The 22,410-nt window shown below is 45.2% G+C and overlaps 1 protein-coding gene across 1 annotated transcript in view; it reads right to left on the bottom strand.

Annotated features, from left to right (window-relative positions):
* The window catches only part of nadka (NAD kinase a), a 103,929-nt gene extending 85,908 nt beyond the window's left edge, over nt 1-18,021 (bottom strand). The window contains exons 1-2 of the mRNA XM_078238628.1: nt 17,750-18,021; nt 16,419-16,640 (exon numbers count right to left, since the gene is read on the bottom strand). Of these exons, the coding sequence (XP_078094754.1) occupies nt 16,419-16,594 (176 nt within the window). The 5' untranslated portion in view covers nt 16,595-16,640; nt 17,750-18,021. The remainder of the gene's footprint in view (nt 1-16,418; nt 16,641-17,749) is intronic.
* Between the last annotated feature and the right edge of the window lie 4,389 nt (nt 18,022-22,410).

The following is a 22,410-nucleotide window of genomic DNA, read 5'->3' as shown; positions in this document are numbered from 1 at the left end:
CTATAAAACTGACACATCTCCATCATCTTCTCATTTTAACAAGAGGCTAAAATGCCTCCCACGACTTCCCAAGTATTGCCGGCATCTTGCGTTTAAGTTTAACTTGGTGAGTGAGAAAAGGAGATAGCGACTGGATTCATTACATTTATTTCTGTTGTGGACATGAGGAGGTTGGGACTGTTCTCCTTGGAGAGAAGGCGGCTCAGAGGAGATTTGATGGAGATGTTCAAAACCACGAGGGGACTGGATAGAGCAGCTAGGGAGAAACGGTCCCCGCTCGTAAAAGGATCAGGAACGAGAGGCCGCAGATTTAAAGTTGTTTGCAAAAGAGGCAAATCTGATGTGCGAATAATCTTTTTCTCACAGCGAGTGGTTGGGATCTGGCATGCGCTGCCTGGAAGTGTGGTGGAGGCAGGTTCAGTCGTGGCATTCAAGAGGGCGTTAGATGATTATTTGAATAGAAACAATATGCAGGGGGAAAAGGCAGGAGAATGGCACTAAATCATGATGCTCATTTGGAGAGCCGGTGGAGACATGATGGGCCAAATGGCCTCCTTCTGCACCATAATAATTCTGTGATTGTTAAATTATTCGCAGAAATCACTCAAAGCCAAAACTCAATAAGGCAAAAACTTCAATGTCGGAAGCATTTCTCCTGATTTTAGCAAATGTTTTCATATGAATAATTGAAAAGAACTTGTAGATTTCCAATTAAAATGAGTGCTAAACCTTTGGCCAATGTTAATTTCAAACTGGGTGCTCCGGTTTCCTCCCAGTCTGAAAGACCTGCTGGTTAGGTGCATTGGCCGTGCTAAATTCACCCTCAGTGTACCCGAACAGGCGCCAGAGTGTGGCTACTAGGGGATTTCCACAGTAACTTCATGCAGTGTTAACATAAGCCTACTTGTGACACTAATAAATAAACTTAAACTAATTATCACAACTAAATAGTAATATCTAACCCCTCAAAAACTCTGTCTTGAACACAACGTGTGAATGGGTACAGAAAGCTTGGTCTGAAACATGACACTATTTCTAGCATTTTCTCGTTTCATCAGCACTGTTAGAAACGCAGCATGTTTAATTAATTGAACTGACACCTGATAAAATTTAATCATTGATTGAACTTTTACAGATGCACCATAGAAAACATTCTTTCTTGTCGTATCACAGCTTGGTATGGCTCCTGCCCTGCCCAAGACCGCAAGAAACTACAAAAGGTCATGAATGTAGCCAAGTCCATCATGCAAACCAGCCTCCCATCCATTGATGCGATTCCATAATTGGGCAACACTTGCTGAACAATGCTGAGTGCGCTGATAGCTACACTAACAACCTGATGTCAAATTCATACGCGGCTCATTGACACCTGCTAGAAACAACATCCATTCACACACAGGGATCTGCTCCCTGCAAACAAATAGAATATGATCAAGCCTTACATAGAAACATAGAAACATAGAAACCCTACAGTGCAGAAGGAGGCCATTCGGCCCATCGAGTCTGCACCGACCACAATCCCACCCCCCACATATTTTACCCGCTAATCCCTCTAACCTACGCATCCCAGGACTCTAAGGGACAATTTTTAACCTGGCCAATCAACCTAACCCGCACATCTTTGGACTGTGGGAGGAAACCGGAGCACCCGGAGGAAACCCACGCAGACACGAGGAGAATGTGCAAACTCCACACAGACAGTGACCCGAGCCGGGAATTGAACCCGGGATCCTGGAGCTGTGAAGCAGCAGTGCTAACCACTGTGCTACCGTGCCGCCCCTTGTGACTTTTTGAATTATCCAGGAGCTTGGAAAGCCTGCGTTGCTTGCTCAGTTGCAACACCTTGGCCAGTGTCGCATTTTCAACAAATCAACACCTTTTTCTTCTATAGTATGAATTGTGATTGGTTGAAATTTGGCATGGTGTTTGTCCTGATGAGTGAACGACAAAAAGCTTCAGCAACACATCTCTCTTTTCAGGAACGTGAAAGAAAATAAACACAAAGTATCCAGAAATACAACTCTTAAAATGATACAAGGTAAAACAAAGCTCAGGATTACAGCAGGTCTATCCAAACCTTGGTAATATTCTTCAATCTAAGTATCTTGAGCACTCAGTTCAATACTGTAATACAGAAAAAGGCATTAAGGGAACTGGGCTATTGGCTGGTGAATTCTCTAGAAAACTGTTCGTTTAAGGAAAGACATACAACTAAGTGGAAACAGATTCTTCACGTTTACTCGTACATCAAGAACTTTCATGATACAAAACTTATCCATCTTCACTGCTTCATCACAGCATTCAAAGGGTTGTGAATGTAGCCCAGTCCATTACGCAAACCAGCCTCCCATCCATTGACACTGTCTACACTTCCCGCTGCCTTGGAAAAGCAGCCAGCATATTCAAGGACCCCATGCTCCCTGGACATTCTCTCTTCCACCTTCTTCCATCAGGAAAAAGATACAAAAGTCTGATGTACCAACTCAAGACTCAAGAACAGCTTCTTCCCTGCTGCCATCAGACTTTTGAATGAACCTACTTCGCATTAAGTTGATCTTTTGCTACACCCTAGCTATGATTGTAACACTACATTCTGCACTCTCCTTTCCTTCTCTATAAACGGTATGCTTTGTCTATATAGCATGCAAGAAACACTGTACTAATACGTTTGACAATAATAAATTCATTCAAATTATATTGCTTTTCCATGTTTAATTTAACTTTTCAAGGTCGACTTCTGATTTTTGGATTTCCCGAGGTTGGGGTGGGGTGTAGTCTGCTTCCAGGAGTCCATGCTCGCTATCCAGAACGTGCCCAGGTGTAGCTGTGGATGACGTTCCCTTTCTAGAAGGAAGCACACTGGCTTCTATAAAACATCACAGCAGCACAGCTGAGATTAGGAAGATGTCTATGTGATCCTGTATCCAATCGTTTAGTGTTGTGGAATTATGGCATAGCGTCTCACTCCTTACTGCTTAGTGTAAATATCACAAGACAGTCCTCTAGTGGCTGAGGGTCAGTGCCCTGAGTGTGTATTGAAGCAACAGGTTAACACAGACATCACGTCCCTGAGTCACTCAGCCACATCTAGTGGCTACACAACTGATCACAGGGAGGGCAAAAAAATTAATCTACCTTATCGCATGTTTCCACTTATCCTCCTCTAGACACTGCTGCTGGAAGCTCTGGGTGTCAGGCAAGGATAGATTTAGCCTTTGTAGAGTCATAGAGTTTTATAGCACAGAAAGAGGCCCTTCAGCCCATCGAGTCCACGCCAGCCACCAAGAACCTAGCTATTCTAATCCCATTTTCCAGCACTTGTTCCTTGCATTGTATGCAATGGCATTTCAAGTAAATACCTCTTAAATGTTGTGAGGGTTCCCATTTCTACCACCCTTTCAGGCAGATTCCCAACAACCTCTGGGTGAAAAGTATTTTCCTCATATCTCCTATAAACCTCCTGTCCCTTAACTTAAACCCACGCCCCCTGGTTATAGATCTCTCTGCTGAAGAGAAAGTTTCTTCCCATCCACCCTATTGATGCCCCTCATTATTTTGAACACCTCAATCAGCCTTCTCTGCTCTAAGGAAACAACCCCAGCCGAACCAGCCTCTCTTCATAGCTGAAATGCTCCAGCCCAGGCAACATCCTGGTTAATATTCTCTGCACCCTCTCCAGTGCAATCACATCCTTCCTATAGTGTGATGACCAGAACACCACACAGCACTGTAGCTGTGGCCTAACCAGTGTTTTATACAGTTCCATCATAACCTCCCTGCTCTTATATTCTATGCCTTGGTTAATAAAGGCAAGTATCCCATACGCCTTCTTAACCACCTTATCTACCTGTCCTGTTGTCTTCAGAGATCTATGGACATTCACACCAAAGTCCCTATGATCTTCTTCCTCGGGTCCAACCATTCATTATATATCCCCTTGTCTTGTTAGTCCTCTCAAAATGCATCACCTCACACTTTTCAGGGTTAAATTCTATTTGCCACTGTTCTGCCCATCTGACCAGCCTGTCTCTATCATCCTGTAATCTAAGGCTTTTCCCCTCACTATTCACCACATCACCAATTTGTGTCATATCCAAACTTACTCATCATACCCTCCCATACTCACGGCTAGATCATTAATGCACAGCAAGGAACCCAGCATCGATTCCTGCAGAACACAACTGGACACAGGCTTCCAGTCACCATCATCCTCTGCTCCTGCCACTAAGCTAATTTTGGATCCAATTTGCCAAATTGCCCTGGATCCCATGGGCTCTCATCTTCTTCAATCAGCCTCCCGTGTGGGACCTTGTCAAAAGTCTTTCTGAAGTCCATGTCGACTACATCAACTGCGCTGCCCTTATCTAGTTACTGCCTTGAAAAATTCTATCAGAAATTCAAGACATGGTCTCCCTTTGACAAAACCATGATAACTATCCTTGATTAATCCTGGCCTCCTCAACTGAAGATTAATTCTGTCCCTCAGATTTGTTTTCCAATAGTTTCCCGACCACTCATGTTAGACTCACTGGCCTGTAATTTCCTGGTTTTTTCCCTATTTTCCTTCTTGAATAATGGAGCCACATTAGCTGTCTTCCAGTCCTTTGGCACCTCTCCTGTGGCCATGGGAAGATTTGAAAATTGTTAGAGCTGCTGCAATCTCCTCCCTTGCTTCCTGCAGCAACCTGGAATACATCTCACCTGGGCCTGGAGATTTAGCCATGTTAAAATCATTATTACCTCCTCCCTCTCAATGTTAAGTTGTTCAAATAGATCACAATGCCTCTCCCTTATTTCTATACCCACGTCATTCTTCTGCATAGTGAATACTTTTGATTATTCTTTCTTGAAATATGGGCATCATTTGTTGCCCATCCCTTGTAGGCCCTCGGGAAGACTGTAAAACAACCCATGGTAAAATAAACTGCTGATACTTACTGCCTGGGCGTGAAGGAACAGGACACAGGAGAGAGGGAGCAAAAGTCTTTGACGTTTCCGAACTATGAATTTCACAAGGCCAGTCGGTAGCTGCTTACACAATCAGTGCGGGAATGCAATCAGACTTATTCCCTAATTACTAAAACAGATACTTGTTGCAGCAAATACAGAACTAGTCTGTTCAGTGTAAAATGACAAAAGGAGTCTTAAGACAGAGCTATTGTGAAAGATATTTCTATTAACAGGCCTTTCAAATCGGATTTCTATCACATAATAAATATATTAGCATCTTGTTGAAATTTCTACCATAGATTTATACTGAACAACTACTTCGTATCACCTACAACCTCACGTCTATAACGCTTAAAGGTTAAAAAAACTAACAAAGGACTTATTTTAAAGGATTGTATAAATGCAAATTGTTTATTCACAACTAGATTCCATCATGGTCAATATTTAAACCCTTAGACACAAGTTGGAATATATTTTATTCCGTATCTAAAATGCACAATCAACAGGTTCCAGAAAAGGCCATTTCTCTCAATCAGTGTGAATATATAATTATGAGGCTGATAGAACAGAAATCTGCAATTAAGGCAGCGATGATGAATTGCTAATGATTGGTGGCTGCGTTTACTGAGAGATATTCACCAATGCCTCTTGCATTCCCACATCTGCTTCAGCTGCAGCTGTTCTTCCTCACTTTAATACCCCACCGAGATATTAATATTTTGATCAACAACCAGATTTAACTCCATTGGTGTGAAGGTGAGGCAATATTACCCCCGAAATTCTAGATAACTCTCAAGATCAGTTATTTGTGAGCGACCGTTTCTCTCATCTGACCACCACCTCTCGCAAACTAAAACTTGCAACATTTTATGTGGCATGAATAGGGTGAGATGTAGCAGAATTAATTTATTTAAAATAATGAATGCTTGATTTTACACAATTTGACTATTTCTGAGAGGAGAGACATGTTACTGAACAGACTGTTCTACCAGCCCAATCTTGCAAAGCCCAAATGTCTATTCAGATGCGATTCCATAATTGGGCAACACTCGCTGAATAATGCTGAGTGCGCTGTTAGCTACACTAACAACATCAAATTCATACATGGCTCATTGACACCTGCTAGAAACAACATCCATTCACACACAGGGACCTGCTCCCTGCAAACAAAAGGAATATGATCAAGCCTTGTGACTTGTTGTATTATCCAGGAGCTTGGAAAGCCTGTAGTTCCCCGTTGCTTGCTCAATTGCAACACCTTGGCCAGAGTCGCATTTTCAACAAATCAACACCTTTCTCTTCTATAGTATGAATTGTGATTGGTTGAAATTTGGCATGGTGTTTGTCCTGGTGAGTGAAAGACAAAAGGCTTCAGCAACACATCTCTCTTTTCAGGAATGTAAAAGAAATTGAACACAAAGTATCCAGAAATACAACTCTTAAAATGATACAAGGTAAAACAAAAGCTCAGGATTACAGCAGGCCTATCCAAACCTTGGTAATATTCTTCAATCTATGTATCTTGGGCACTCAGTTCAATACTGTAATATAGCAAAAGGCATTAAGGGAACTGGGCTATTGGGAAATCCATAACTATTAACATTCCAGGAACTCGTAGGCAAATTCAACACAATCACAAGTTTCACTTCCCTCCAGTAACTCATGAGTTTTAATTCGATGGTTAATTTGTTAATTGACTCTATGGTATTGGACTTGATATCCAAGAAACTAAAAAGAAAATACATTTTAACAGAAAGAAGGTTTTCTAGTTTGAATGGCTGGTGAATTCTCTAGAAAACTGTTCATTTAAGGAAAGAAATATGATTAAGCAGAAACAGATTCTTCACGTTTACTTGTCCACTAAGAACTTTCATGGTACAAAACTTGTCCATCTCCACTGCTTCATCACAGCATTCAAAGGGTTGTGAATGAGGCCCAGTCCATCACACAAACCAGTCTCCCATCCATTGACTCTGCCTACACTTCCCGCTGCCTCGGAAAAGCAGCCAGCATAATTAAGGACCCCATGCACCCCGGACATTCTCTCTTCCACCTTCTTCCATTGGGAAAAAGATACAAAAGTCTGAGGTCACGTACCAACCAACTCAAGGACAGCTTCTTCCCTGTTGCCATCAGACTTTTGAATGGACCTACCTCGCATTAAGTTGATCTTTCTCTACACCCTAGCTACGACTGTAGCACTACATTCTGCACTCTCTCCTTTCCTTCTCTATGAACGGTATGCTTTGTCTGTATAGCGCGCAAGAAACAATACTTTTCACGGTATACTAATACATGTGACAATAATAAATCAAATCAAAAGAGTAATTTATTCCTTGTAGACATTGCAAAGGACAATCATGTTTGATTATTGTACCAATCTATTGTGCCAGTCTCAGCTATGAGAAAAGATTGGGTCGGCTTGGGCTGTTTTCCTGAGAGCAACAAAGGTGGAGAGGTGACCTGATAGAGATGTACAAGATAATCAGGGGCACAGGTATGGTGAATAGGAAGGCACCTTTTTCATTAGTCAGGGGGTCAATAACTCGGGGGCATAGACTTAAGGTAAGAGGTAAAATGCTAAAGGGGGAGTGGAGGAGAATCTTTTTCACCCAGAGGGTGGTGGGAGTCTGGAACTGACTGACTGAAAGGGTGGTTGAGTCAGAAACTCTCATAACATTTTAAGGAGTATTTAGATATTCACTTGTGCTGCCATAACCTCCAGGGTGATGGGCCAAGTGCTGGAAAATGAGATTAATGTAGTCAGATCTTTGTTGGCCATCATGGACATGATGGGCCGAATGGCTTCCTTCTGTGCTGGACAAGTCTATGAATCTAATATCACACAATTCAAGTTTTAATGCTTTCATTTGCTCTTTGAATTGTAACTAATGACCGGAGTTACTTTAGCCTGTGAGTGCTCTGATTGGGGCAAGCAGTTTGTCAGAGATTTGTTTACCCAAGTCCATGTACAGAGTTTACTGCAATTAAACTGACTCTGGGTCATTTGGTGTAATTATTAGCTCTGGGTCACTCATGGTTTGCAAAGGCAGTTTGTGTAAAGTCAGAGCTTTCAGATAGCACAGTGACAAGGTCTGCTTCCAGGAAACACTTGAACATGGAAAAGAGGACTTTAACATCGCCTCTAAAGCTGGAGACATCCCAGCAATCTAAGCAATCCAAACCTCACCCTACAGTAAAGTTTTTATGGTGATCATTGGTCGCTGAGGATTTCCTCATCTAGATTATCACATTTATTGCATCGCAGTCATTAACAACAATTCAGTTATATCATGAGGAAGTTGTCTAGAGACTAGCTCTTTGTCTGAATTTCAAAATCAGTATCACATCAAGTCAATGCTCTCCAACTGAAGATCTTCTAGGGCACCCCCCCCCCCCCCCCCCGCACCCCTCCCCCGATGCTATTGAAACTTTATCACATGTACCAGCAAAGCCAAAGTGCAAGCCCGACTTTCTACTGTTCACCAACTCCTTATTCCATCATCACATCACAGTCTGTCACTGGAACCATGCTCTGAAATGGATTCCTCCAACACCCGCATTGATGAGTGCATCCTTCAGCCTCCCACAAGGCTCTAATCAGCCTGAAAAACAGGCCACCTGGATCCTGTCCAATACCAAGTCACATTTATCCATCTCCCTTGACCTTACTGACTTACTCTGACACCCAGTTTTCCACAACATCACCCACACCTTTAAATCCTTCAATGACCCAAACCCAGCCTTTGCAACTTCCTTCACCCTGCTTATCCTCACTGGCTCTGGCCCCGACAGCTGACTCCAAACCCACAGCAATGTGGTTAACTCTCATTGCCCTGAAATGGTTCAAGGGCAATTAGGATGGGCATTAAGTGCTGGCCCAGCCAGTGATGCCCACGTCCTATGAAAGAGTAAAAGAAAACTGCATCTGTTCTTCTGAACACATTCTCCTTGCTTTATCCCAACATCAGGGTTAAAACCTTCGCAAAGTCTCGATCCTAATCCCAACTCAGCCCCAAATCCCTTCACGTCTCCAGCTTCAAAGAGCTTCTCAAACCTTGATCAAACTAATCTTTCCCTCCATTATCTTCCAGCCATTGCTCCCTGCCCCTCGCGATCCCCCCACCCCCTGCACCCCACAATCCCCCCACCCTGTCCCCAATACCCCCCACCCCAATCCCACCACCCCCACAATCCCCCCCATCCCCCCACTTGCTTAGAATCATAGAATCGCTGCAGTGTAGAAGGCGGCCATTCAGCCCATCGAGTCTGCACCGACCACATTTCCTATCCCCAAGTATTTACCCTAGCTAGTCCCCCTGACACTAAGGGGCAATTTAGCATGGCCAATCAACCTAACCTACACATTTTTGGACTGTGGGAGGAAACCGGAGCACCCAGAGGAAACCCACGCAGACATGGGGAGAACGTGCAAACTCCACACAGACAGTTACTCAAGCCGGGAATCGAACCTGGGTCCCTGGCGCTGTGAGGCAGCAGTGCTAACCACTGCCCATGAGCAAATCATTTTGGGATGCTTCCTACAAATGAAAACTGTTGCTGACAGTAAACTGAAAAGTGACAATATTTCAATCAGATTAGTTTCCATGGCACTGCTTTTTCTTATCTTTACTGTCCCAGGCTGTCTCTGTATCTGTAAGTGTTTCTTGTTGCATACCATGTTCAGGCCTGGTATGTCACCTGACTGCGCCTCTCTGCCTCCATTGCTGACTCGGTTAAAGCTTCCCGACTGCCTTGCCCAATGGAGTCCTGGATTAGGTGACATAACCTCCATCCCAACCCGGGCAAGCTGAGGCCACTCTCTAACCCGGACGTACCAGTCTCTGGCCTCAACCCCATCAAACATTCTGAGGACCCAATGAGGATAATGGTGGAAATTCACCCTTTCAGAACCTTGTTCCATTTACAGTTAACTTTTCACTAACAGCTGATCCATTGTCAAGAGAAAGTCTGCTTTCTTACACCGTGGGAATACTGTGTCTTCCTAATTATTTCCGAATCCCTCATTCAGTTCATCAGTTGAAGAATGGACTTCTCTAATATCCTTCTCATTGCCCACTGCAAGCTTGGTACAAACTACAACAATGTCTAACTCTCCCTAGCCACAATCGCCCCGCACCAACTTCCACTGGATCGCGATGCCTTTAACTTCTTTTCTAAATTGCAGTAGGGCCTCAAACCACCTCACCTGACTGATATTCTCCTGTTAAATATCTCTCAGGCTCCCTCTGGCAGCAGCCTTCATTCCATTCTCCGCTCTGCCATCCTTCCAATCATCTGCTACTTTCTCTCGCGCTCTGAGGCTCTGTATCGGTGCCTTTTCATTTCACCCAGAGATTTGTTTTGTCTAAGTGAACTTTTTTGAAAAATTGGCAATGCGCTAAAAGAAAACAGGCATTTTGACCACAACAGAATCATTGATAAAATCAAATAACTGGCCAGTCATCTCATTTCTGTTTGTAGGGACATTGTTAGTGCAGATTTAATGCAGCATTTGACAAATTAATCATCATTGCCTTATGAAAATAAATATGCAAAGGGCTTGGGAAATGTTCCAGGATGGATTGAGGCATTTTTAAAATTACTTTGGGTTTATTTTAGTACCATAATATTAAAGTTCTTCTCGACATTTTGGTAGCTTTACAGTTTAAAATTAGATTCGAATAAGTTGAAAAGTTTTTTTAAAATGTCATTCAGGATCCTGGAGTTTAAAAAAAAATGAACTTACGAAAGAATTTAAGTTTTGCACAACTTGTGCTTGGTTTCATCAATAGTGATCTTCAAACAGAGATCCACGAGCACCAATCAGCCGTCTAAAGGTCTTTACTGCACTCGGATACTGCTGCTCTCTGTAGGAAACCCTTGGTTCCCACATTGGGACTGATAGGATTGGGGTGGGGTCAATGAAGTGATGCTGCTGCCTGCTCACAGCAGTGTTCCACAGACACTGACGTTACAATAAACCTACAGCCAAGAACACACCAGTTAGACTGTCTTTTCCCAATGTCTATATTTGAAACTGTTTAGTCGGAACTTTCAAGACAAAGTGTCCTTCAGAAGAGATCTTAAACCCAACCCGACTACTTTCAAATATCTCAAGGCACAATAAAAATCCAGCTTGTTGGATATGGGCAGCATGGTGGCACAGTAGTTAGCACTGCTGCCTCACTGCGCCAGGGATCGGGGTTCAATTCCAGCCTTGGTAACTGTCTGTGTGGAATTGGCACATTCATAGAATCCTACAGTGCAGAACTGGAGCACCTGGAGGCAACCGCATAGACATGGGGAGAACGGTGGCACAGTGGTTAGCACTGCTGCCTCACAGGGCCAGGGACCCGGGTTCAATTCCGGCCTTGGGTCACTGTCCGTGCACATTCTCCCCGTGTCTGCATGGGTTTTCTCCGGGTGCTCCGGTTTCCTCCCACAGTCCAAAGATGTGCTGGTTAGATTGATTGGCCATGCTAAATTGCCCCTTAGCATCAGGGGGACTAGCAGGGTAAATACGTGGGGTTATGGGGTCTGGGTGGGATTGTCAATGGGCCAAATGGCCTTCTTCTGTACTGTAGGGATTTTATGATATCATTGACAATATTCCTCTTTCAAGCAACCCCACCCAAAACAGAATAACTGGCCTTTCACATCGCTTTTGTTGAAGGGACATTGCTGTGAGCAAAATGCTGTTTAATTTATTTGCATAAGAGACGAGGGAGGGAGGGGGAACTGAATGTATTATCTCCAAATTTGCAGATGATACAAAGTTGGGTTGGAGGGTGAGCTGTGAGGAGGATGCAGAGATGCTTCAGAGTGATTTGGACAGGCTGAGTGTGTGGGCATCTGCATGGCAGATGCCATATATTGTGGATAAATGTGAGGTTATCGACTTTGGTAGCAATAATAGTAAGACAGATTATTATTTGAATGGGTGTAAATTGAGAGAGGTGAATACTCAATGAGACCTTAGAGTCCTCATGCATCAGTCACTGAAAGTAAGCGTGCAGGTACAGCAGGCAGTAAAGATGGCAAATAGTATGGTGGCCTTCATAGCGAGAGGATTCAAGTATAGGGATAGGGATGTTTTGCTTCAACTGTGGTGAGGCCACACCTGGGGTAGTGTGCGCAGTTTTGGTGTCCTTATCTGAGGAAGGATGTCCTTGCTATAGAGGGAGCGCAGCGAAGGTTTACCAAGCTGATTCCTGGGATGGCAGGTCTGTCATGAGGAGAGATTAAGTCGCTTAGGATTATATTCACTGGAGTTTAGAAGAGTGAGGGGGGATCGCATAGAAACTTATAAAATTCTAACAGGGTTAGACAGGGTAGATTCAGAAAGAATGTTCCCATTGGTGGAGGAGTCCAGAACTAGGGGTCATAGTTTAAGGATAAGAGGTAAATCTTTTAGAACTGAAGTGAGGAGAAATTTCTTCACCCAGAGAGTGGTGAACGTGTGGAATTCACTCCCACAGAACGTAGTTGAGGCCAAAACGTTGTCTGATTTCAAGAAATTTGATATAGCTCTATAGCTAAAGGGATCAAGGGATATGGAGGGAAGAGGGCATCAGGGCATTGAATTCGATGATCAGCTATGGTCAAACTTAATGGTGGAGCAGGCCTGAAGGGTCGAATAGCCTACCCCTGCTTCTAGTTTCTAAAACAGTCAAATGCTACTAAAAGTAATGTCTTTGGAGACATCAGCAGGGGCCACACAATAGGAGTCTCTTCACCAATTTGGAGTCTTACTGGATGGAGACACTTACTCAGATTACGAGTTTTATTAAATTACACTTGGTTAGATTCTAGCTGTAATGAGAAATTTAATAAAGAATTATAGTTAGGAACAATAAAGCTGGTGAAATAATTGATAGAATTCAGGTGACGTCATGAGGTTATTAGAATGTCTGTACAGGTCCACAATGCTGGTAAAAATCACAATGGCCTTCAGTCATTTTGCCAGTTTTCCAAGATTCCATTCTTCTTAGCAGAATGCTATAAATCAATGTGTGGATTCAGAAAACTGCGAACCACTCAACCCTTGCTGTTCTGATTAAATTACAGAATCATTACTGTCTCTCAATAATACAGCTTGTTCCATTATATCAAAGACCAACTGGAGCCAAAACATAAAGAAAAGTGGGAAATTGCTCAATCCTCTGCCCTGGCATTACTGACACTATTTGACAAAAAGTTTTACATCAAATCTGACCAGTAAGGACAGCACAAATACCTGGAATACAAGTTAAACAAAATACACTTGCATCCCACACAGCATCTTTCCATGATAACTCACAATCTGAGCCTTGGAAAGCAAAATAAACTCCAGTAAAAAGGGGATGCGCTGCCATTCATTCCAGAGAATAAACTAATCGGCTTTTTAACTATGTGGGCTAGGTGGCTCAGAAGAGGACACCAACAGATTTGCTTAACCACTGGACCAGATCTGTGCTAGAGGATTCAAGGATGCAGCATTAATTTCACTTTTGATGCAAACTTCACTCTGGGGGCATTTCAAGGCACTAGTCTGGACTCTGCCTTTTGAACCATCCTCTCTCCTGTGCAGTCTGTGGGAGGGTGGCCATTAGGACATTTCCGTCAAATGACACAATAAGGCTTTCTGTCACAGGAGGACATCGTGGGTGGGATTTTTCAGCCGCGCTTGCCCTGAAACCAGAAAATTCCACCCAAGGTCAATGGACCTTTCCATGGTCCACCCCTCGTCTGCTCCGATTCCCATGGCAGGTGGGACGGTAAAATATCCCCAATATCCCAGGCCCCAAACAACAGAATTTCACTAGGGATCATCAACACTAACGTTACAAACAAAGACAAAATCTTGGAGGCTTAAAAGAAACGAAACATAGAACATAGGGAGGCACATGTCAGGCAGGGAGGAAGCAGACGTGCGAGGGAACCGTGCTTTACTAAGGAGGTTGAATTTCTTGTGAAGAGGAAGAAGGAGACTTATGTTAAGTTGAGACGTGAAGGCTCAGTTAGGGCGCTTGAGAGTTACAAGTTAGCCAGGAAGGACCAAAAGAAAGAGTTAAGAGCCAGGAGGGGACATGAGAAGTCTTTGGTGGGTAGGATCAAGGAAAACCCTAAAGCTTTCTATAGGTATGTCAGGAGTAAAAGAATGACTCGGGTAAGATTAGGGCCAGTCAAGGACAGGAGTGGGAAGTTGTGCGTGGAGTCTGAAGAGATAGGAGAGGCACTAAATGAATATCTTTCATCGGTATTCACACTGGAGAGGGACAGTGTTGTTGAGGGGAGTACTGAGATGCAAGCTGTTGGACTGGATGGGATTGAGGTTCATAAGGAGGAGGTGTTAGCAATTCTGGAAAGGGTAAAAATAGATAAGTCCCCTGGGCCGGATGGGATTTATCCTAGGATTCTCTGGGAGGCTAGAGAGGAGATTGCAGAGCCTTTGGCTTTGATCTTTGTGTCGTCATTGTCTATAGGAACAGTGCCAGAAGACTGGAGGATAGCAAATGTTGTCCCCTTGTTCAAGAAGGGGAGTAGGGACAACCCTGGTAATTATAGACCGGTGAGCCTTACTTCTGTTGTGGGCAAAGTTTTGGAAAGGATTATAAGAGATAGGATTTATAATCACCCAGAAAGGAATAATTTGATGAGGGATACTCAGCACGGTTTTGTGAAGGGTAGGTCGTGCCTCACAAACCTTATTGAGTTCTTTGAGAAGGTGACCAAAGAGGTGGATGAGGGTAAAGTGGTTGATGTGGTGTATATGGATTTCAGCAAAGCATTTGATAAGGTTCCCCATGGCAAGCTTTTGCAGAAAATACGGACACATGGGATTGAGGGTGATTTAGTGGTTTGGATCAGGAATTGGCTAGCTGTAAGAAAACAAAGGGTGGGAAATATTCATCCTGGAGTTCAGTTATTAGTGGTGTACCGCAAGGATCTGTTTTGGGGCCACTGCTGTTTGTCATTTTTATTAATGACTTGGATGAGGGCGTGGAAGGATGCATTAGTAAATTTGCAGATGACACTAAAGTCGGTGGAGTTGTAGACAGTGCGGAGGGAAGTGGCAGGTTACAGAGGGACATAGATAAGCTGCAGAGCTGGGCTGAGAGGTGGCAAATGGAGTTTAATGCGGAAAAGTGCAAAGTGATTCATTTTGGAAGGAGTAACAGGAATACAGAGTACTGGGCTAATGGTAAGATACTTGGTAGTGTGGATGAGCAGAGGGATCTGGGTGTCCATGTGCATAGATCCCTGAAAGTTGGCACCTAGGTTGATAGGGTTGTTAAGAAGGCGTACGGTGTGTTAGCTTTTATTGGTAGAGGGATTGAGTTTCGGAGTCATGAGGTCATGCTGCAACTGTACAAAACTCTGGTGCGGCCGCATTTGGAGTATTGCGTACAGTTCTGGTCGCCGTATTATAGGAAAGATGTGGAAGTGTTGGAAAGGGTGCAGAGGAGATTTACCAGGATGTTGCCTGGTATGGTGGGAAAATCGTATGAGGAAAGGCTGAGGGGCTTGAGGTTGTTTTCGTTAGAGAGAAGAAGGTTAAGAGGTGACTTAATAGAGGCCTACAAGATGATCAGAGGATTAGAGAGGGTGGATAGTGAGAGCCTTTTTCCTCGGAAGGTGTTGGCTAGCACGAGGGGACATAGCTTTAAATTGAGGGGTGAGAGATATAGGACAGATGTTAGAGGTAGGTTCTTTACTCAGAGAGTAGTAAGGGCGTGGAATGCCCTGCCTGCAGCAGTGGTGGACTCATCAACGTTGAGCGCGTTCAAGTGGTTATTGGATAAACATATGGATGATATTGGAATAGTGTAGATTAGAGGGGCTTTAGATTGGTACCACTGGTCAGCGCAACATCGAGGGCCGAAGGGCCTGTACTGCGCTGTAGTGTTCTCTAAACGAAACCAGCTAGATTAATCCAGAAATCAAAAACACCTACATAGAAATATAGAAACTGGAAGCAGGAGGAGGCCATTCGGCCCTTCAAGCCTGCTCCGCCATTCATTTTGATCATGGCTGATCATCAAATTCAATATCCTGATCCCGCCTTCCCCCATATCCCTTTAGCCCCAAGAGCTAGATCTAACTTCTTCTGAATAGAAACATGGCAGCACAGTGGCTAGCACTGCTGCCTCACGATGTCAGGGACCAGGGTTCGATTCCCAGCTTGGATCACTGGGTGTGTGAAGTTTGCACGTTCTCCCCGTGTCTGCGTGGGTTTCCTCCGGGTGCTCCGGTTTTCTCCCACAGTCCAAAGATGTGCAGGTTCAGTTGATTGGCCATGCTAAATTGACCCTAGTTTCGGGGGGGGGGGGATTAACGGGGTAAATATTGTCTCCCATTCATTCTAAAATATTAAAGACATTTTAGGGCTGGAACAAGCCTGGCCTTTCTCACTTCCTTGAAATAATTCCAATTTCAGAGGGGCAGGGGTTGTTGGCACTGGGCAGCCAGTCCGTGATAGTTACCTGTACACCTTTCCACCGATCAATGCAGGGGAAGCTGAGAGACTCCTGGACTTGGCTCTCCCTCTGAGCTGGGAGTCCCCGCTGAAGCCCTCGCTGCAGGAGCAGTAACAACCCAACTCTTGCTCCGTGTCCAGGGGCTCTGCTCCGAGAGATAATTCCTGGGCGCAGTCCATCATCGTCGCTGTCAGGGATTCATGTGGAAAAAGTCAACGGGAAAACCACCTGGGAGAGAGGGAGGGGGGGGAGAAAGAGAGGGAGAGAGGAGGAGGAGGGAGAGGGAGGAGAGAGAGAGAGAGGAGGGAGACGGAGTGAGAGAGGAGGGAGAGGAAGAGAGAGGAGAGAGAGAGGGAGAGGGAGAGAGAGAGGAGGGAGAGGGAGAGGGAGAGAGAGAGGAGGGAGAGGGAGAGAGAGAGGAGGGAGAGGGAGAGAGAGAGGAGGGAGAGGGAGAGAGAGAGGAGGGAGAGGGAGAGAGAGAGGAGGGAGAGAGAGAGAGGAGGGAGACGGAGTGAGAGAGGAGGGAGAGGAAGAGAGAGGAGAGAGAGAGGGAGAGGGAGAGAGAGAGGAGGGAGAGGGAGAGAGAGGAGGGAGAGAGAGGAGGGAGAGAGAGGAGGGAGAGAGAGGAGGGAGAGGGAGAGAGAGAGGAGGGAGAGGGAGAGAGAGAGGAGGGAGAGGGAGAGAGAGAGGAGGGAGAGGGAGAGAGAGAGGAGGGAGAGGGAGAGAGAGAGGAGGGAGAGGGAGAGAGAGAGAGAGGGAGAGGGAGAGAGAGAGGAGGGAGAGGGAGAGAGAGAGGAGGGAGAGGGAGAGAGAGAGGAGGGAGAGAGAGAGAGGAGGGAGACGGAGTGAGAGAGGAGGGAGAGGAAGAGAGAGGAGAGAGAGAGGGAGAGGGAGAGAGAGAGGAGGGAGAGGGAGAGAGGGAGAGAGAGGAGGGAGAGAGAGGAGGGAGAGAGAGGAGGGAGAGAGAGGAGGGAGAGAGAGGAGGGAGAGGGAGAGAGAGAGGAGGGGGAGGGAGAGGGAGAGAGAGAGGAGGGAGAGAGAGAGGAGGGAGAGGGAGAGAGAGAGAGAGGAGGGAGAGAGAGAGGAGGAGGAGAGAGCAGGAGGAGGGAGAAAGGGAGAGGGTGAGAGAGAGGAGGAGGGAGAGGAGACGGCGGAGGAGGAGGAGGAGGAGGAGAGAGCGAGGAGAGAGAAACAGGAGGGAGAGGGGAGAATATATTAATGTATAAATTAGTTTTAAAAGTTCAATGCACTGAGTTTGAATTCCATTTCAATAGTTTTTTGGGGATTGTTGGATACACTCAGTGACCAATAGGAAGGAGGAAGCTGCGAGTAGTTACTTGCTGAAACTTGCACGGTGACAATGTGTCTGTTTGATTGGAAGCCGGGCCTGGGGTTCCGCCTCATCAACACCGGGGCAGCACCGAGCCGCCGCCCGCGACCCTCCGCAAACCCGCCGCCGCCTTCACTCCGGCCCAATGCATCTGCCCGTCAAAGCGGAGGCCCGGCGCTGCCGTCCCCGGAGGCCGCTCTCCACAACTGGCAGCATCTGGGCCGGCCCGGCTGCAGCGCCTGCCCGACATGCGCACTGCCGCTTTACCGTATTACCCCTAATACTGCCCCAGCTGCCTGCTCTCTCCCTGTGGCTGCGACGCTGCTGTCTCTCTGATGCTGCAGCGGCGAAGTTCAACACACACAAATGTCAAGAGATTCGTTTTGGTAAGAAGAACATTTATTAGAAAATAAAGGTACAATTCTCCAGGGTCCCGGGTTCGATTCCCGGCTCGGGTCACTGTCTGTGTGGAGTTTGCACATTCTCCTCGTGTCTGCGTGGGTTTCCTCCGGGTGCTCCGGTTTCCTCCCACAGTCCAAAGATGTGCGGGTTAGGTTGATTGGCCAGGTTAAAAAATTGCCCCTTAAAGTCCTGGGATGTGTAGGTTAGAGGGATTAGTGGGTAAAATATGTGGGGGTAGGGCCTGGGTGGGATTGTGGTCGGTGCAGACTTGATGGGCCGAATGGCCTCCTTCTGCACTGTAGGGTTTCTATGATTTCTATGATTTCAATTCAGGGTGGTGTGTGTGTGTATTAGTCACTGAAGGTGACAGGACAGGTTGAAATGGGTAATAAAACATACAGTATCCTGGGCTTTATTCATAGGTAAACACAGTAAGAAGTTTAACAACACCAGGTTAAAGTCCAACAGGTTTATTTGGTAGCAAAAGCCACACAAGCTTTCGGAGCTCCAAGCCCCTTCTTCACCTGAAGAAACTCTTGAGGTGAAGAAACACTTCAGGTGAAGAAACTCTTCAGGTGAAGAAGGGGCTTGGAGCTCCGAAAGCTTGTGTGGCTTTTGCTACCAAATAAACCTGTTGGACTTTAACCTGGTGTTGTTAAACTTCTTACTTTATTCATAGGAGCATAGACTACAAGAACAAGGAGTTCATGTTGAACTTGTATAAGACACTGGTTCAAGTCTCAGCTGGAAAATTGTGTACAGTTCTGGTGCCACTGCGCTACAGAAAAGATGTGAACACATTGAAGAGAGTGCAGAAAAAACCCAAAAGGATGGTTCCTGGCAAAAGGAACTTTAATTATGAAGCTAGGCTGGGTGGATGGCACGGCGGCACAGTGGTCAGCACTGCTGCCTCACAGTGCCAGGGACCCGGGTTCAATTTCAGCCTTGGGTAACTATGGAGTTTGCACATTCTGCCCGTGTCTGCATGGGTTTCCTCCCACACTCCAAAGATATGCAGGTTAGGTGGATTGGCCATGATCAATATGCGGGGTTATGGGATTACAGGGTTTGGATGAGCCTAGATAGAGTGCTCTTTCAGAGAGTTAGTGAAGACTTGATAGGTCAAATGGCCTCTTCTGCACAGTAGGGATTCTAAGTTGGGACTGTTTTCCTTGGAGAAAAAAAGGCTGAAAGGAGATTTGTTTTTAAAGTTTATTAGTGTCACAAGTCGGCTTACATTAACACTGCAATGAAGTTACCGTGAAAATCCCCTAGTCGTCACCGGTGTCAGTTCGGGTACACTGAGGGAGAATTTAGCATGGCCAATGCATCTAACCAGCACGTCTTTCGGTCTGTGGGAGGACCCTGGAGCACCCAGAGGAAACCCCCAGACAGGGGAAGAACGTGCAGATTCTGCACAGACAGTGACTCAAGCCGGGAATCAAACCCGGGTCCCTGGCACTGTGAGGCAGCAGTGCTAACCACTGTGCCACCGTGCCACCCCGATAGAGGTACTCAAGATCATGAGGGATCTGGACAGAGCAGAGTGGGAGAAACTGTTCCCAAATTGGTGAAAGGATCGAGAACCAGGGGGCACAGATTTAAAATAATTAATAAAAAGAAGGGGTGGACTTGATACAATAATTGCAGGAGGCATGGGGTTCAAAATCAACTAAAGTTTACAAATTACCTTACTGACTCACAACAGCACCGTCCTCTCTCTGCTCATCACCTCATTCACTCGCAGTTCCAATCGAATCACCCAATCTCACCCTGGAGACTTCCCACAGGCTGTCCAAAAAATATGGGAGAAATGGCGACCCTTAAGCGGCAAGGGACAAACGATCAAAATACAGGACAGTTTGTCACCCAGGCTGTGTTGTAAAGTAGCCAGGTAACATATGTGCCTCTGAAGGCGTAGAGCATTATCTCACCAGAATGGTTTACATTCTGCTTTAACTGTCAAATCAGCACTGATGCCATTAAATGGGCCCAACTTACTGAAAGCTTGCATTAATATTCCATTAACTACCCCAGTAATTTATTAATTATAACTTCCTGGGACTTTTCCACTGATCTGCCATTACCTCTCACTGGAGATCATTATACTGCTATTTTCAGATTAATGGTGATTGTGAATTTGTGACCTTCAATCCATTCTTCAATCTGCCGCCACAGACTGAAACGCAATGGCATTGGAGACCTGGCAGCAGCATGGTTTCAAACTTGTGTTTGTAGAAGAGGAGGAGGTGCCACAAATATCCCCGTCCTCAATAATGGGGGGGGGCTCAGCACATCGGTGCAAGGTTTGAATGTGTTTTTTTGGTTTGCGGACAATGAGCTCCGTAAATAAGCCACATTCTGAGCTTGACAGATCATCTTAAGCAGGTTGTTTAGTGCACTCAGGATTGGGCAGCACTTGCTGGGCAATCAGAGAATCACTTCTAATAGTAGAACATAATCAGAAGCCATATTTATTTATTCTCTACCCCAGTGTCCAGTCAGTATTGGAAAATTCATATTAAAAGCAGTAACATTGCGATGAATCAGTTCCTCTTCACAACTAATGAGAATATTATGAAAGATTATTGTGAAAAACTGTACTATTTCACAGTAAGTTATACATATATGGGAAATGGTGATTCCCACCAACTTAGTTTGTTGTACTCTTTTTTAATTAATTCACAATATGTGGGCATCACTGGCTGGGCCATTTCAGAGGGCATTTAAGAATCAACCACATTGCTGTGAGTCTGGAGTCATATGTAGGCCAGACCGGGTAAGGATGGCAGATTTCCTTCCCTAAAGGACATTAGTGAACCAGATGGGTTTTTTACAACAATTGTTTCATGGCCATCGTTGGATGGTTTTTATTGAATTCAAATTTCACTTTCTGCTGTGGCGGGATTCGAACCCGGATCCCCAGAGCATTACCCTGAGTCTCTGGAATAATAGTCCAGTGACAATACCACTGGGCCACAACCTCCCCTCACCTGGGGCGGCACGGTAGCACAGTGGCTAGCACTGCTCCTTCACAGCTCCAGGGACCTGGGTTCGATTCCCGGCTTGGGTCACTGTCTGTGTGGAGTTTGCACATTCTCCTCGTGTCTGCGTGGGTTTCCTCCGGGTGCTCCGGTTTCCTCCCGCAGTCCAAAGATGTGCAGGTTAGGTTGATTGGCCATGCTAAAATTGCCCCTTAGTGTCCTGAGATGCATAGGTTAGAGGGATTAGTGGGTAAATATGTAGGGATATGAGAGTAGGGCCTGGGTGGGATTGTGGTCGGTGCAGACTCAATAGGTCGAATGGCCTCTTTCTGCACTGTAGGGTTTCTATGATTTCTATGACCGCTGAATAAGAAGGATGTTGGTTTTAGCTGCACCAGGAGAACAATCTTAACCGACGTATCAATGCAGTACTGAGGGAGCGCTACCTGTCTGTCAAATGAGCAGAGAGATAATCCGATCCTGCCCACCACGGGAATCATCGGCGGTGGGAGGGAAATTTAATGGACCATTTAAAGGTCCATTGACTCTGGGCGTGAATTTCCATCCTCGTATTGGGTGTGATTAGAAAACCCTGCCCATCATGTTAATCCGAGGCCCAGTCTCTCTGTTCAGTTGGATCTGTAATACTATCCTGAAAGAACAGGTAGTTCTCCTGGTGTCCTGACTAACATGCTTCTTTCAACCATTACCCTCAAAAACAGATTATTTGGTCATTCATTCTTTTGCTGTTTGTGGGATCTTACTGTGCTCAAGCTTGTTGGTATATTTGCCTACATAGCAACAGTAACTGCACTTCAAATGATAATCCATTACTGGTCAAACACTTCAGGACATCGCAAGGATGTTACTGGACACTGGCGTAAATCCCTGTTCTTCCTTTATAGCTAAAGCTGAAATCTTGATGGAAAAAGAAAAGTAGATGGTGTAAATTTTCAGACGACAGCAGTCTTTGAGTTATACTACACACCGCACAAGTGTAATATTAATACTTGTATGATACATATTTGATGAAGGCTGGTAATGTAATCTGAAATGTATGTGGTCTACCCCCACTCCCGTCACTGGCTCTGGAATTAAATTACTTCAAGGTTAGTGATGTTTTGTTGAGTGGTTTTTAGTTTCTTGCAAAAGGTGAATTGTTTTACTTTCCATCTATCTGCATCCCAGTCTCAGCAGGTGAAAACGTTATTAAGAATTGAGCCTCATCTCCTTCCCCACATACAGTTAGCCTCCAAAATTAATAAAGGGAAGTGGGCTTTCT

The sequence above is a fragment of the Mustelus asterias genome, chromosome 22 (assembly GCF_964213995.1).
Source record: "Mustelus asterias chromosome 22, sMusAst1.hap1.1, whole genome shotgun sequence".
NCBI classification, from domain to species: domain Eukaryota; kingdom Metazoa; phylum Chordata; class Chondrichthyes; order Carcharhiniformes; family Triakidae; genus Mustelus; species Mustelus asterias.
This window is presented reverse-complemented; position numbering and strand designations above follow the sequence as displayed.